Consider the following 18,338-nt stretch of genomic DNA (forward strand, 5'->3'; position numbering starts at 1 on the left):
AAGGGGGGAAAGGAAGAGGGAAAAGGGAAAAGAGAGGAGGAATGGGAAGAAGAGGAGGGAAGGGAAAAAGGGTGCAGTGAAAAGGAAGGGAAAGGGAAGGAAGGAGGGGGGGGGAAGAAATGGAAAGGGGGAAAAGAGGGAAAAGAGAATTGTATGTAAGGGGCTAGGAAGAAGATGAAGTGGAGGAACCAATGAACACGAATGGACTCCACGAGATGAGAACCACCCAGGCCCAAGGAATCATACTAAAGTACTGGTATCCAGACATTCATTCAAACCTCCTGGGGCATGAGTCCCCAGGAGGTGAATCCAAAATGTCTCCCTTCGACAAAGGATTTTGAAACGATCCCCTCCTAGAGCAGAGGGAGGAATGTGCTCAATGCCCATAACAGTCAAGGAACCATGATCCTTGTTATGTGTACAGATGAAATGTCGTGATAAATTATGGGTAGTGACACCATTGATGACATTCCTCCTATGCTCCAGGAAGCGAGTGCTGAGAGATCGAGTGGTGCGGCCAATATATTGTTGGCCGCAACACATTGCAGAAGGTAAATGACATAGGTGCTCAGGCAGTTGATATTACCTTTGACACCATATTGCCCACCCTTCTGAAGGGAGACAAACTCCGATTTAGTAATTAGGTGTTTGCAAGTGATGCAGCGACCCCTACCACACCTATGGTTGCCTGAACGGCCCAGAGGTGTGGTATTGGCAACCGCCTCAAATGGTCTTAATTTGCTCGGAGCTAAGGCATTTTTGATGTTCTTAGCCTTTCTATAAACAATAGGTACTTTCTCAGGAAGAATGCTTGCTAAATGCGGATCGCACTTCAAGATACTCCAATGGGTATTCAAAATACCCTGGATGGATCTAAACGATTGATTAAAGGTGGTAATAAACCTGGAAAACCCCTCAGTGTTAGATGATCCATTCCTAGATGTACCATAACTTGTACGTATATTAATGGAGTCTTTAGATTTCTTGAGAAGTGTAGATCTATCAGAGGCCGTGGCCTTGCTGAAAGAGTCCTCCACAAGAACAGGATCATAACCTTTCAATAGGAATTTGTTGCTCAGATCTTTAGATTGACAAAGAAAATCGCTCTCCCTGGAACAGTTTCTTTTAAGACGATAAAACTGTCCCAGGGGAATATTTTTGAGCCATTGTGCATGATGGTTACTTGATGCATGCACATAGTTGTTAACTGAGACGGGTTTGAAGTGAGTGGCTGTGACTATATTGCCCTCTGGATCTGTAGTTAATACAAGATCCAGGAAAACCACAGATATAGAACTAATATTAAAAGTGAACCTCAAACACAAATCATTGTGATTCCTCTGGGCCACATGTGATGTATCATCATTGTACACATGCATTGATCATTCCGGGGGGATCAGAGCTATCGACTTTTGGCTTAGCATGGATTCATCTATTCCCACTCCTCACAAAAAAATTCTGTTGGATAGTATCACTTTTATTTTAACTCACAATTATTTTTCTTTTGAGGAATTGTTTTATCTTCAGATCTGTGGAACGGCCATAGGGACGAGGTTTGCCCCCAGCTATGCCAAGCTCTTTAAGGGATTTTGGGAAGAAACATCTATCTGGCATAATTTGGAGCTGGGGGCGGGCCTCGTGTACTATGGCCGTTTCATCGATGATATTATTATTATTTGGGAAGGTGATATCACAGTTTTTTCTGATGTCCTGAGTTCTTTTGATCACAATGATTTGGGTTTGAGGTTCACTTTTAATATTAGTTCTATATCTGTGGTTTTCCTGGATCTTGTATTAACTACAGATCCAGAGGGCAATATAGTCACAGCCACTCACTTCAAACCCATCTCAGTTAACAACTATGTGCATGCATCAAGTAACCATCATGCACAATGGCTCAAAAATATTCCCCTGGGACAGTTTTATCGTCTTAAAAGAAACTGTTCCAGGGAGAGTGATTTTCTTTGTCAATCTAAATATCTGAGCAACAAATTCCTATTGAAAGGTTATGATCCTGTTCTTGTGGAGGACTCTTTCAGCAAGGTCAGGGCCTCTGATAGATCTACACTTCTCAAGAAATCTAAAGACTCCATTAATATACATACAAGTTATGGTACATCTAGGAATGGATCATCTAACACTGAGGGTTTTTTCCAGGTTTATTACCACCTTTAATCAATCATTTAGATCCATCCAGGTTATTTTGAATACCCATTGGAGTATCTTGAAGTGCGATCCGCATTTAGCAAGCATTCTTCCTGAGAAAGTACCTATTGTTTATAGGAAGGTTAAGAACATCAAAAATGCCTTAGCTCAGAGCAAATTAAGACCATTTGAGGCTGTTGCCAATACCACACCTCTGGGCCGTTCAGGCAACCATAGGTGTGGTAGGGGTCGATGCATCACTTGCAAAAACCTAATTACTAAATCGGAGTTTGTCTCCCTTCAGAAGGGTGGGCAATATGGTGTCAAAGGTAATATCAACTGCCTGAGCACCTATGTCATTTACCTTCTGCAATGTGGTTGCGGCCAACAATATATTGGCCGCACCACTCGATCTCTCAGCACTCGCTTCCTGGAGCATAGGAGGAATGTCATCAATGGTGTCACTACCCATAATTTATCACGACATTTCATCTGTACACATAACAAGGATCATGGTTCCTTGACTGTTACGGGCATTGAGCACATTCCTCCCTCTGCTCTAGGAGGGGATCGTTTCAAAATCCTTTGTCGAAGGGAGACATTTTGGATTCATCTCCTGGGGACTCATGCCCCAGGAGGTTTGAATGAATGTCTGGATACCAGTACTTTAGTATGATTCCTTGGGCCTGGGTGGTTCTCATCCCGTGGAGTCCATTCGTGTTCATTGGTTCCTCCACTTCTTTTTCCACTTCATCTTCTTCCTAGCCCCTTACATACAATTCTCTTTTTCCCTCTTTTCCCCCTTTCCATTTCTTCCCCCCCTCCTTCCTTCCCTTTCCCTTCATTTTCACTGCACCCTTTTCCCCTTCCCTCCTCTTCTTCCCATTCCTCCCCTCTTTTCCCTTTTCCCTCTTCCTTTCCCCCTCTTCCCTCTTTTCCCATGCCCCCTCTATTTTCTCACTTCACATTTTGATTTTTAGTTATAATTCCCTCTGTTATTAATCCTTCACATATGATTCAATTTTCATATTTATAATTATTTTATTTATATTATCATTTTATTGGTGAACTATTGCGGTTTTATAATTTCTTGATTTCCATCAGAGTTTATATTTGTGATTGTAATGCATGTGCATGGGATCATATTGCCACTTACTAAAAAAAAATTCATTTTTATGTTTCACATCCTAATAATAATCTATCACAATTTGCATATATATATATACACACACACACACACACACACACACACACACACACACACACACACACACACACACACACACACACACACACACACACACACACACACACACACACACACACACACACACACACCACCTTGAGAAAGGTCCCGCATGTAGGACCGAAACATTGGTTATGATGACTTGTTAATACAAAGCTTTTTTGACCATCTATTGGAGTGCTGCCTCTTGATATTTGTCTCATACACAGTATCGTTGTGTGTGTGTGTAACAATGTGATCATATAAATTGCAATTTGAATTTTTTCATGCTTATCTAATTACATGCACATGCAATGATTTCTTGTCATTTTTATTGTATTTATTATTGCTATTACAAGGTTATAATTATTTAATATTTATATCATTTTATTAGTGTTTTTTGGTATTGTATGCATAGTATATTATTCATTTGTATAGTTTTCTTTTATTCTGGACGATTCGCAATTGTTTACATTTGTTTATGTTTCTTTCATTATTGTTATTAACCTGAGGGTTTTGGAGGTTCTCATTGGTGGTTTTAGGTTGTCAATCATTATGTAGATATGCTTGGGGGCAGGCCCTCTAATAATTCCCAACCAATCACATCATGTATGTAGTTACAAATATCCAGCTCTCCTTGTTCGTGTCATTCCCTTTGATAAAGTTGCTTAATTGTGGCGAAACGTGTCTGGGACGCCCATTACGTCACTACGCATGGGCGCGCTTTACGGCCGAAACGTGCATGTTGTACTATTGAGGCCAGCTCGTTTGCTAATTGAAAGCGGACCTTTGGAACATCTTCTTTCTGCGGCAACCTATGGGGGATGAACTGTTCCTGGCAAACGGTTGTTAATCCTTGGATTATCTACGCGATCCTGGACGGTGTTTTCCTCGTGGTGCTGATTATTATCACAAATTGCGTGTTTTTTACAATTACTTTGTGAGTGTTTTTAATCCCTCTCCTAGTCCCTATTTGTTATTAAATGTACTATATTATGCTACGGGGCGTGCGGTCTCTGTTCTCTGTTCGTTTCTATTGAATTCCCATTGTAAGTGGTTATTCCATCTGAGAGCAGCCTTGGACCCCTGAACTGTGCACTTTTTGATTTATCCATCAGGACTCATTTAGGCTTTGGACTTTCTTTTTACATGTATTTTTGGGTTCAATATATATTTATCTTTTTATATATCACCATTTTGTCACACCGTTTTGTAATTAGAACACAATTCAGTTTGCTTTTCACTGTTTTTATTATTTACATTTTTATGACACATTATCCTTTATATAGGATACATATACAAGTTTTTCTTTTTTGGAATCACTTCATTATTACATAATTGATTATATTAATATATATATATATATATATATATATTCATTTATTATTCACTAATTCACCGGTGGCTCATATACACACACACACACACACACACACACACACACACACACACACACACACACACACACACACACACACACACACACACACACACACACACACACACACACACACACACACACACACACACACACACACACACACGACAGCGCTTGGGTAACTACTGCTGGCAACGCCCAGTCAGTAATGAACAATAAAACCTAAGTGGATCTACACCAATGTGTTAATGAGCTATATATTCCACTAAATATTACACATGTATGTCCCAGCAGGAGTAGCCAAATTAAATAATATAAACCAATCAAAATAGTGCTGTGGATGCCTATTTAACCCAAGAAATGTATTAAATACTAATAAAAAAATATATAAACAAAAAAATGACAATACTTAAAACATAATATCCTTGTGAGTCCAAAAAATGAAGTCCAATACAGCAAATCAAAAACACTGAAACAGGAAACAGGCAGCCTTCTGATAGGGCCCAACGACCTCCCCACTAAACCTGTATAGAAAAAGAAAAGAAAAAAAGCGCAAACTCCTAGTACATTACTGTATAAAAAATGGATTTAATGTTCCAAAAAACACAATGGCTAAACTCACAAACAATGAAGATAAAAAAGCATGTATGAGATCAATACTCATGCTCCGATTTGTCAGCAAGAAGCTTCTCCTCTGCTCAGTTGCTCCGAAGACCAGTGTCCTTGTGAGTCTCCGTCCAGCAGGAATTCTCGGCACCAGTGGTTTCTCAAATTCTTCCCCCGGGGAACACAAACCAGATGTCCCTGGTTCCAAGCAAGGGGGAAGGAAGGAAGTGGAAGTGACAGGGCCCTGATGAAATCAGCAAGTCTGAGGAAACGCGTAAGGTTAATGTGCTGTGGATGACCTAGCGTTTGTTGAGTAAGTTGCTGCCACCTCACTCAAAGACTGCTACCATCTGCGGTCCTGTCACTTCCGCTTCCTTCCTTCACCCTTGCTTGGAACCAGGGACATCTTTTTTGTGTTCCCCGGGGGAAGAATTTGAGAAAGCACTGGTGCCGAGAGTTCCTGCTGGACGGAGACTCATGAGGACCACACTGGTCTGCTGAGCAGAGGAGAAGTTCTTGCTGACAAATCAGAGCATGAATATTGATATCATACATGCTTTTTAATCTCCATTGTTTGTGAGTTTAACCATTGAGTTTTTTGGAACATTAAATCCATTTTTTATACAGTAATGCACTAGGATTGGGCGCTTTTTTCTTTATACACACACACACACACACACACACACACACACACACACACACACACACACACACACACACACACACACACACACACACACACACACACACACACACACACACACACACACACACACACACACACACACACACACACACACACACTCTACACAATAAATTAGGATGCTGCACTATTGTCCCTTGATCTAGTCCCAGTGTCCAATGTGGAAGCCCCTTAGGCTAATTTTATTGCCAGAACTGCTTTGGAGCAGTTCTCAAAATGGCATGTAGTTGCATTACAGGCCTATTAAGGGGCAAACGTTTGTTATGTGTGTGCAATACACAGTGCCAGATTAACCACTAGGCACGTGCCCAGGGGCCCCCAAGGTTAAGCCCGCGTAGGCTGCGGTTGCCTGGTGCTGTAGCTCCCCAGTTCCCCATACAACAGACCAGCGGCCACTGTCTGCCATAGTCTCCTTCCTCCTGTCTGCACATGGATCAAAACCTCCACCGACCGGAGGAGGGAGCTGCAGAGTCCCGGGACCTCACCCAAGGTAGTGTCTTACCTTCTCAGGAGCGCTGTCTTCCTGCAGTGTCGCATTGTCATTTTGACCTACGCTGTAAGGTTGTGGCATGTTGCCATGACAATGCAATGACACAGCAACGCAGGATGAGGGCTGCCTCAAGGTAAGGCCTCCAAAGTCTTTGTGACAAAGGGCCCAGAGGGTCTTAATCCACCACTGATAATACATAAAGGTTACTCAAGTTGCAGGAAAGGACCTCCCAGCTGTCTGGTTGCTCTTTAACAGCCCAGCAAATATCTGAATCTCTCTTTATCCAGGACTCTTCTCATCATAACGCACTTCTCTTTATGTGTCAGAGATTTGTTTCTGCACCTATCTCTCACTTTCTCTCTCCTTGGAGATGCATCTACATCTACACCTATCTCTGTACAGTTGGACTCCCTCTCAAACTGACAATTTGTTTCAACATTCTATTTGGTTTTCTTCTTATCCAATCCCATACAGTATTTCCTGTCATGTGTTGCCAGGCAGATCAGGGACAGTGTATCTTATTCCTTATCCCACCATTTGATAGGTGGAGCAGATTAATTCTGTATTGTTCACAGTATACATAAATTTGTAGCAGGGGCTACAAGTGTATACTGTATAGAGCAATAATACATTTTCACTCCCTCCTTACAAAGAAGTAAATATAATGGGTTTTCATTTGGTAATAGCATTAAAATTCATGAAGTACAATCGGGGCCGGATTTAGGGGCATCCTGGCCGGGCACTTGCCCGGGGTGCCAACATCAAAGGGGCACCACAGATCACCTTGCAACCCTCCGCCATCCTCAACCGCCCCCACCGCTCAGATCTCCGCAGCCGTAGGGTGCTGCCACTCCAAAGACTGCCATCATCATACGCACAGGTCACCCAAATTGGCCACCAGCACGGTGTGCGGGAAATAAAAAAATGTGTCCCGGCTGCCATTGGCCTAGTCATGTGGGCATGCTCAAAAATGGTGTCAGAGCAGCAACCATGCTAGGCACCCTGTGGTGGCCATGCGAGGCGCCCTGAAGCTGATGAGACCCAAGCGGCGAGGTCATTCAAAGATGGTGGAAGGTAGGTAGTCCTGGTGGCAGAGTCCTCATTCCGGCACGGGCAAACTGAAAATGTAGCTCCCAATAGCTCAAAGACAGAGATACAAAGTAGAGCTCTACTCACAAGTTCAAGAACAGTGGAATAACAAAATGTTTTTTATGAAAGGCCCATATGGGACCTGAAACTTTGTAATTCCACTGTTCTTGGCTGTCACATTAAATGGAAAACTTCATTATGAACTTGTGAGTAGAGCTCTACTTTGTATCTCTGTCTTAGAGGAGACTGAACTTTGAAGAAATTGTTAGTTGTTGTGTTGTGCTGACTGCACAAGCAGGATTCTCCTCACCAGAAACTGTTTCCCTGTACTTTGGAATTCTACTGCTCATGCTCACAAATACAGTAGAGGTTTATGGGAGTTGTACTTTCCATAGAATTCAATACAGATAAAGTGACACATATGTGCAATGCAGTATCATTCCACAAACACTCTGGCAGAGAATAGCAATTCCCACAGTAACTTATGGTCCTTAAAGGAGCAGTTCCATCTGCTCATTGTTTGGAGTCCCCCCCCCCCTTGTTTTTTTAACCTAGATTGGAAGTAGGGGGTTCCCGAGATACTTAACAGCAAAGTTTTTGCCGATAGTATCCCATCCAAGGAAAACAAAATGGCGTTTAAATCGCCTGCGTCGAGCAGGCCAATAGGAAGCCGCAACAGACCCAGGATATTTAAACACCAGGAAGTAACTTTCAGCACTTTTTCCGGTAAGTATCTCAGGAACTAGGTGTCTGTGGAGCTGAAATGAATGTGATTTTGCTACAGGAACCCCCTCCTTTAAACCTACTGTACATATAAAAAGTGGGGGCAAGAGGAGCTGCTCCTTCAAGACATTTTCAGTATAGCTATTTCACATTCACTTCCTCCCTTTTGCCAATGTAGATATCAAGCAGGAAACCTGTATATTATTATTATATTCTTAAAGAATCAGAAAATTAAGAGGTTAAATATACCTTAACAGCGATTAAACGCATTTACAAACATGTGAAATAATTATTTGAATGTTTTTCTCCCCCAAAGGATGACAGTGATGTCCTGACGCTGGATGAAGTGGCTGACCTTTGTAAAATGTATTGTCTCAGTGTGGCGTTTTTGCTCATTTTGCCTCTTTCCCAGAGAGCACAGGGCAGAACTATTCATGCAGCCTGGAATACACATGTTCTAGCGTTTATAGAGATGGTAAGTCCTTTATCTCAATTATTTTTAATGCAGGGATCAACAAATAAATGCATTTTCTAGATCTTATTTGCTGGTGATTGCTAGGTAACCAATGTGAGAAATATGTTTCAGATAGCACTCCCTTGGTATTATAGTTTAAGTCTAAATAATTTGTGGTGCAGCGGCAACACATAAAAAGGCTTTTCCTCTTAGCATGTCAAACACACATACAGATGCAGCGGCTATTATTCGAACATTTACCTGTATAAATCCTGCGCTATGACGTGTGGTGGTCCGAGATTGTCTGCTGCAGACATTATGGCCATCGGATTAACACATCAAGGGTCTCTGCTGTGTTAATCCTACCGGGGTCTGCCTGTCTGTAAGAGACGCGCAGTAAGAGATAAGCTGAATCGGTCACTCTAACTGTGCGCCTCTTACAGGCGATCGCAGGGGGTCTCCGGAGCTGAACCACATTGATTTTAGCCTCGGGGACCCCCTACTTCCTGAGATACAGGCCCTGTTATGGGGTGCCGGTATCCCGCCATGTAAAAATCCTGTGGGTCATGTGACTGAGGGATTTTCCCATTGAAGGAGATACCGGCAGCTTATACCGGGGCCTGTATCTCGGTAAGTAGGGGGTCCCCAAGGCTTAAATCAACTTTGTTTAGCTCAGGAGACCCCCTGCTCACGCACACTATGAATAAAAATAAAATGTAAGCAACTTTATTACCTTAGCAGCTATCTGCTAATGCAATGATTTTTTTTATTGGGGGGGAAGGGGGGGTTGATACTAGTGTGCGGGAGCAGGGGTCACCTGAGCGGAACAAGGTTAATTTCAGCCTTGGAAACCCCCTATTTCCCGAGATAAAGACCCGTTATGGGGTGCCGGTATCTCCTTCAAGGTGAAAATCCCTCGGTTATTAAGCTCTGGAATGGGGCTTTCCGTGCAGATCGCATGGTACAGTGCTAACAGAGCTTAATGAATGAGTCAGTAAGAAATTTGCCAAAAGTGATAAATAATTAAGTAATAATCCCCTCAGAACAGGGCATTACTGGCCAATAATGCTCTGGCTGGAAGAGCTGAAGGCCCAAGGCAAAGCCGAGGGACTTTAACCCAGCCAGGGCATTATTGGCCAGTAATGCCCTGTTCAGAAGGGATTATTACTATTATAGGCTAAATGTAGGCTTTGTCATAAAATAATAGACACTTTTGTATAGATATATACTGTAAATCGGAACTATGCTGATGCACCTGTGTAGGAAAAAGAAGTAAAGTAGCAAATGAGAGGGGAGAAAGGAGATGGGGTAGAGAGAGATGGGGTAGAGAAGTGGAGGAACAGTGACTACAACTGAATAAAAAGGAAATACAAATAACCTTAGCACAAGCTATAGATGGGGTGAGAAATATTACTTTGTTGCAAGTAACAAAGTTACCAGTTGAGACATGGCAGCTTCTGACAGCACTTGCAGCTGTGAGAGAGGGAGAGACTGCATATGCTGCTGAGTGAGGAGAGGAGCGGAGGTGCTGCCGGAGCTTGGAGCAGGAGAGGTACTTACAGTTAAGATTTACAATTGGCGGTTTTTTTCTCAGCACACGCTCTCTCTGCAACTCTGAAAGGTGAGTTTTAAGTTGGCAAAAATTCCGGCCATTATTGAATGAACAATGCCCGGAATTCTAACCAATCAGAGAGCAGGGATTTCAATAATGCCCGGAATGTTACTGCTTTAGCCTATAATAATTAATAAAAAATGAATACACAAACACAAAGTGCATATATAGGCAAAAAACAGAAGTATATATTTGATCAAAAAGCGCACACATAGCCTAAAAAGGATATAAGATTCAAACAAATGAGTAATCAAGAAAAAACTTACAGATGCAGCGGCCGTTATTCGAACATTTCTCGGAGCCATTTTAATAATGTCTGCTGTATGCCACACGTGATTCACTCACTATTCTCAGTGAGCACTAGCGTTAACGAGGCCAATCACACCTGTGTTCAGCGTTGTTGATTTCTTTGAATTACCTAGCTTCTGATTTTTTGGGTGCAGTTCTTCGCGTATCGGCCAGGTGGCACAATGAATCCCTTTGTACTATCCAGTGTATACTGTAGCACAGTTACTGTACTGAACAATGTGTCAATGTGCAGGTGTTTAAAATACAGATAAAAAGAGAATCCACCACAGTTATCCTTTGTAAAATGACCTTGGTCGCTGAAGACGTTATCAAATTTAGACGTTTTCATAATTTCCGGTAAGTATCTAAGCACAATGTTGGGCACATTATTCTCAATTGCTATGCCCGCACAATTGCTGAATAGACCGAACCTGTACACTCAACATCATGCCAAGTCTTTATTCAAAACCGAACGCCAGTTACGCATATCTAATATTTTCTGCAATTATTGCTGGAACAGATAAGAAAGCAACTTTAGCAAAGATATATCATCATTTCATTGAGAACTACAATTTTTTCAAATTTTCACCTAACCATCATGGGTTGAAGCATTCGATAAGACAAACTTTAACTAATGAGGATTGTTTTTTTCCTCATTGAGGGAGATATCAGGGGTTATTGGTCTGTGCTCCTTGGTTTTGCCAGTATGTTTGCCGGTGGCAACTTCAAAAGGAGAAAGGTCGGGTTTAATCCATTTAAGATTCATATTTCCCGACCCCGCAATGTACCAACCCCGGCTTGCCAATACGATTGCAATAATGGGCTGATCGTCACTAATGACATTGTCTTCAGCAGTGAACTGTCAACTACAATGCATACGACATGACTGACTCCAGCTTCAACGCACAATACACCCCGGCTTGCCAATACAATTGCAATAGCTGGTCGACCGTCACTGAAAACCTAGTGAACCCGCCTGATTACAATCCTTGCTACCTGACCCCGTCTCACTACCACCAGTCACCTGTCAACTATAATGCAGACGACATGAGTGACCCCAGCTTCTACGCACAGTACACCTCTGACATTGGCTCATCTCCACCCGGTTGGCAAAGTTTATAATTACGGTAAATATAATGTTCTGTACTACAGTATACAGTGCTACACTGTATTAGCTTTAATTCCCAATGACACTACAGTAGTGTACAGTATGATTGTAAACATGCACCATATACTGTAGCGCAAGTTGACGCATGCACAGTACCGGAAATAATAGCATGCCCTGTAATTTTTTTTCCAGAAAAGAAACTTTGAAATTGAGTAGCAAAAGTACTGGAAGGATGAAGTTCGATGGAACTCTAATTTCGTTTTTTTTTTTTTTTTTTGTTTTTTAAACGTTGCTTTTTTTACTTGTATTGAGTCCGTCAGTATTACCAGCTTCACGCTTTTAAAACTTTGCCACGCTAATATTTTACAGTAAAATAAATAAATGATTGATTTTAAGAAAACATTTTGTGATGCATTTTTTAAATATTTTTTCATTTTTCACATGCATAAAATCACTTCATTTTAATTTCTGGCGGAGGTGGCATACACTTTTTTATTTTAAGGAGGGGGAATACTATTCAAAACCTTCTAATTTGTTTATGGAAATATCAGACACACCGAAACATGTTCTCCAGGGATTTCTAACTTTTAATACATTTTAAAACACTTCAAATGATTTTCATTCTACTGTCATCACAGCTTTAGCCAAAGACGGCTTAACTTCATTGCAACTTCACCCACCCCCACACCCTCCCAAAGCCATGGAAAAAGCATTTGATGTGTTGTCAACACCTCCCTCTGCCCGACTTCACAGCCAATGTTAATTTCAAGTCAGAAATATCACACACACAGGAAAATGTTCTCAGGGGATTTAGCTGAGTCACATCCCTTGGCGTAAACGAGCCAGGATTTCTTTTGTCATTGAGAGAGGGGGGATTAGGACAAACTATTGACTGTTATTATGCACACAGTACAATAAACTTATACTCCACCCCCATTCCTGTAGTGCTTCATGCCTGTTGAAGAAAAATAAAGGTTGCAGGGTTAGGCCTTGACTGTGTAACTCTATTGACAAGCACCCAAAATGGATAAACTATAAATAACCGTACCTGTAAACTATAATTAATTAATAGAAATAATAGGTAATACACACGTCTAATACAAATAATGCACGTACTGTATATAATATAACAGTAACTTTAATATAAGGCTAACATTGAAACAGGTTATTGTCAGTACCATACTTACCTGTACTATACGTACTATACTAACCTTACTACAGTAGAGTACAATACTGTACCTTACTACTTGCTGGTGCCTTGTCCATTATGCTCTAAAAGTATGGGCAAACCGCTGGTAATATGGTCAATATAATTATTGCATTTTGAACAGTGAGTATGTCGTTCCAGAAGCACAGTATTCCTTTTCTTCATTCATCTTTGTTGGATGGCTTAAAAACCTATTTTATATGATCCTTCATCACATGCCACACCAATTCTATCAGGTTCAAATCTGGTGATCTGGAATTGGAGGGGAAAAAATGGCAAATTAGTTGATCAGCTAAAAACTGTTTAAAACAATGAGAAACAGTTACTATACACTGGAACACATACTCCGGTGGTGTCTTAACCCAGTTGATTCCGCTGGCAAGAATATAGGCACTAGAGGCGGTATGTTTAGGGTCATTGTCCTGGAGGAAGCAGTAACCACCAGATGGGAAATCCTGTCTAATGTATTGAGCAATACGGGTGACAATTTGCTCTTGAAAAAATACTTTTCCCATGATTCCTGGAACAAGAAAAGAAAAAAACTATGAAAAGATGAAAATTGGGGTACAGAATACACTACAGTTGTACAGTGCGTAAGACTACTGCATGTGACTTTGTGCATTATTTTCCCCTCAAAGATGATTATGCATCCGTGTCCCTGCCAAGAGAGCACACCCCACACATGTATCTTTAGTGGGTGTTTGGGACGCGGCTTCAGAGATAGCCATCCTTTTTTGCGTAATGCAAAAGTGGCAAATCTCCCAAGAGCGATATCTCGTCAGAAAAGATGGCATCCTGAAAGGTCTCGCAACTTTCGATCCATGCCCATGCTTGGTCCACTCTTTATCTTGTTGGCCTCCCTTATCATCGGATACACTCTGTAATAAGGAAGAATTTTACAGGGACTGTACAGGCAAACCACACTGTTACCTAAAGTACAGTACAGGCATACCCCGCTTTAAGTACACTCACTTTAAGTACACTCGCGAGTAAGTACATATCGGCAATAGGCAAATGGCAGCTCACGCATGCGCCTGTCAGCACGTCCTGAACAGCAATACCGGCTCCCTACCTGTACCGAAGCTGTGCGCAAGCGGGGAGACTATAGAGCCTGTTACAAATGCGTTATTTTCATCAGTTATGCAAGTATATAACGATTGCAGTACAGTACATGCATCGATAAGTGGAAAAATGGTAGTGCTTCACTTTAAGTACATTTTCGTTTTACATACATGCTCCGGTCCCATTGCGTACGTTAATGCGGGGTATGCCTGTACTGTATAACACTTTAGCTGTACTGTCCTAAATATTGCACAGTAATTACAGTACAGTATCAACCCTGTTGTGTCACTCTGCATACTATTTCAATATACTATACATTATTACACTTAGACACTTATTTTACACATCCATATTTCCATCCCAATTGGCGTCTCATGAACCCGATGCTTTTCTCAGATGCTGTGATATTGTGATGCTTCTCTACAATAGTCTAGACTGTTTCTGCACAGCGCTCATCATTAGCCTCACTGATTTCGTCCCCCAGACGCTTTGCTTTCCTACAGTTTAAAGGAAAAGAGAGCAATTTCTTAGGCCCCAAAATAAGTCCAAAAAATACATGTATTTGTATACAGTATTCTAAAGTAAACGAAAAGAAAATAACTAAACACTAATATGCAATGTGCTTTGCTGTCCCACAGTTTAAAGGAAAGGAGAACATTTTGTTAGGCCCAAAAATACGTCAAAACAAATACAGGCATACCCCGCTTTAAGGACACTCACTTTAAGTACACTCGCGAGTAAGTACATGTCGCCCAATAGGCAAATGGCAGCTCACGTATGCGCCTGTCAGCACGTCCTGAACAGCAATACCGGCTCCCTACCTGTACTGAAGCTGTGCGCAAGCGGGGAGACTATAGAGACTGTTATACATGTGTTATTTACATCAGTTATGCACGTATAGGACGATTGCAGTACTGTACATGCATCGATAAGTGGGAAAAAGTTAGTGCTTCACTTTAAGTACATTTTCGTCATACATGCTCCGGTCCCATTGCGTACGGTAATGCGGGGTATGCCTGTACATGTATTTGTATACAGTAATCAAAAATAAATTAAAAGAAAATAGCTAAACACAAATATGCATTTTAATATGCAAGACGCTTTGCTGTCCTACAGTACTGTAATACAGTAATTACAAAATGAAAACAAAAATACTTACTCTGTTGTGACTGGGGGACTCCGCTTTACACTTTTTGCCTTACCATGGGCATGATAGCTGACAGTGCTTTTTGCTAAACCGAGGCCCAAACTAACTAACCAGCGTTGGATCTATAAAATTCCGTGTCCTTTATTGTACATATCCTTTATTCTCATGCTGAGATCATTTGAAATCCTTTTCCTCATCATCGCTACTTTAGAAAATAAATGAAGCACAGAGGAAAGTATATTCAATGTGTATTTGATGTATATTCAATGTGCATTGAATCAACAGAAATGATGGTGTATTTATAATGTAATGGACCTCGCTCGACAGGTTTAGTATACATTACGCCCTCTCAATCCATTGATTTGACCTTCACAACACCAGTTGCGCCACAGGACCCCCCACGCTCACCCCCTCCTTCTCTAGCATACACACTTCAGTTTTAGGCGATGACAACCCGCTAAGGCCACGACAGGAGGAAAGCATCCTCCCAGACCATCTACCTCTGCCCGCTGCCAGCAAACCTGCCCCAGCACCCAGAATCAGGATTGTACTGGTCCCAGACATCATGCTGAGAGACCTGCACCCGAGTGTATGCGAGAAATACAAGATAAGATGTGGTGGTCTACCTCAGAAATATGCCCAGTTCATCTTTAAACACCACGTTAGTTTTGAGATGGACAGCGAGTGAACCAAAAATGTAAATTATGAAGGCAATAAACACAAGATGGGTCTTCTTGCAAATTTAAGGAGAACAATTATGGACGAAGTGAAGCACTCTTTTAATTTTAACAGTCAACTTGTGAAAACCGTCAGAGACAGCATCAATGCCCTTTTGAGGCATACAAGGTCTCTTCCCTGGAAGTCCCTCAACAAGTTTGACGACTACTAGTTACATATTTATTAAACAATATAGATACGCCGCCAATGTTTTTAATCTAAAAAAAAGACAGTTGATTATTTAAAATGATTTCATTGTTTAATGCTTTTTAAAATCTGTTTTCATGTCTGGAGCTGGTCAAAGAGAACGCGCAGGAAAAAACCCTCCTTGGTGCAGGAAACTCTCCTGGCAATACTGCCAGGTAAGACACAGTGCTCCAATCCATGCATGCCAAGTCCATTCCCTCCAAACCCTAATGTAAACCTCTAGTCCTAATGTAAAGTGCTGTACCTGAAGCAATGCATGCTTTATCCCCTCCCCCCAAACAAAAGCAGAAGATACAGTTCTGAATAATTATGTTCTGTACTGGTGTCATGGTCCTTTTACTGTAGCTCCTTTTAGCCATGTAGCAGAGGATACACAGAAACAATTTTCCAACGAGAATGTAACATTGTGTTGGCAATACTACCATTTGAAAGTCTGACACACAGTAGTATACTGTAGCAGCACTAATACACACTGATTGAATAAGTCCTGTATGAGTAGCCAATAACAATCAGTGACTCTTGTGATACAGTAGATCGTGCTGAAAGCCTGAGAGAAGATGTACTGTAGGCACTTTTTAACGATAATGTATGATGCGATTGATAACATAGAATATTGTCTCTTTCTTTACAGACCCAGATGTCCAAGAAGCACCAGCGATTGCGAAGGAAAAGAAAAGATTGTACATTTTGAAGAAGAGGCGATGTTGTATTGTTTAAAAAAACCTAAACAAAACAGTGTTCATGACGCAAAGTGATAAAACAGTTAATATGTGCAATTAAACCCAGTGTTAGTTAGCACTGAAAAACACATAATACTGTAACTCCAAGTAGAAGATTCTCCAGGTCAGCAGACTCTTCGTAGATCCTCATATGGAGAAACACAAATGCAAGGATATAGTGCATTAACATTTACTTTAAGATGACAAACAACACAGAGGGGATGGTAACACACTCACTCTCTCCCCGCTGGTAAGTAAACAAGAAGTGACTTTGGGTGCACTTCAAACCTTCTCCTTAGATAACAGCACCCGATGCGACTGCTCCACTTCCCATTCAGGAACAGACCGCGATTGCCTCTGCCAGCGTCTCTCACCCGCAGTGGGGGCACTCTGCCGCGTTACGGCCGTCTCAGCAGTCTCCTTACAATCAGGGCTTCTCAGGAGATTGGATACAGTGGCATCAAAGCATCAAAAAAGGCCCAACCATGTTTCGTCTCACATCATCTGGGGTCAATCTGTTGTATTGGTCTATTATTATTTTTCCCTTTATTATCCTGTCCAAATAAAAATGTTAATTCTTTAAATATACTTTTTTGTGTGTTCATGTTTACTGTCTAGACAAGTGCAGTAGTACTATACCTAAAGTTCCAAAGGCATTTAAATATATAAAAAGGGCATTGAAACTGTATACTGTACAGAATACAGTACAGTATGTACAAACTACAGTATGTAGCTAGAAAATTAAAGTGTTTGCTACTATTTAGATACACCAGCATTAGTACTGTACTACTGTCTAGCAGATACAGTATCTAGCGACTCCGTGTGGAAATGCACTGTATCTTACTGTACAGTAACTTAATTAGGAGCATCAGGACACGCATGCGCATAAATAGGATGTCAAGCATATGCGTTTCAATAAGGTTCCAAATTGCCCTACACGCATTCGCAAACATTTGATGACACGCATATGCGTTTCAACAAGGTTCCAATTTGAGAAACACGCATGTGCAGAAACGTGATGACACGCATATGCGTTTCAACAAGGTTCCAATTTGAGAAACACTAATTCATTGAATACATATTTTACATTCGGAAGAAGAGGTGACGTTACATTGTTCTATTATTATTTTTCCCTTTATTATCCTGTCCAAATAAAAAGGTTCATTCTTTAAATATACTGTACTTTGTGTGTTCATGTTTTTACGGTTTAAACTTGATTCCAATTTGAGAAACGCTTATTCGCGGAAAACATATTTTACATTTGGCAGAAGAGGGAGGCGATGTTGAATTTTTTTATTTTTGGCTAAGGAGTCTCAGAAAGGACTTCTTTTCCATGTATACTGTATGAACACAATGTTCATAACGTTATTCTTCTAATTAAAATTACACACACTTGAAGTACTGTACAGTAATAAAAGACACGTTGAATTGCAATTAGATCTTTTTGACAATTCGTGA

At 41.1% G+C, this 18,338-nt stretch overlaps 1 protein-coding gene across 8 annotated transcripts in view; it reads left to right on the forward strand.

Annotated features, from left to right (window-relative positions):
* LOC142501655 (putative ATP-dependent RNA helicase DDX60) overlaps positions 1 to 18,338 on the forward strand; it is a 362,879-nt gene that overhangs the window by 115,717 nt on the left and 228,824 nt on the right. For all 8 annotated transcript variants that reach the window (XM_075611796.1, XM_075611815.1, XM_075611833.1 and 5 more), the window contains one exon: positions 8,676 to 8,834. In XM_075611796.1, the coding sequence (XP_075467911.1) occupies positions 8,676 to 8,834 (159 nt within the window). The remainder of the gene's footprint in view (positions 1 to 8,675; positions 8,835 to 18,338) is intronic.

The sequence above is a fragment of the Ascaphus truei genome, chromosome 1 (assembly GCF_040206685.1).
Source record: "Ascaphus truei isolate aAscTru1 chromosome 1, aAscTru1.hap1, whole genome shotgun sequence".
Taxonomy (NCBI): domain Eukaryota; kingdom Metazoa; phylum Chordata; class Amphibia; order Anura; family Ascaphidae; genus Ascaphus; species Ascaphus truei.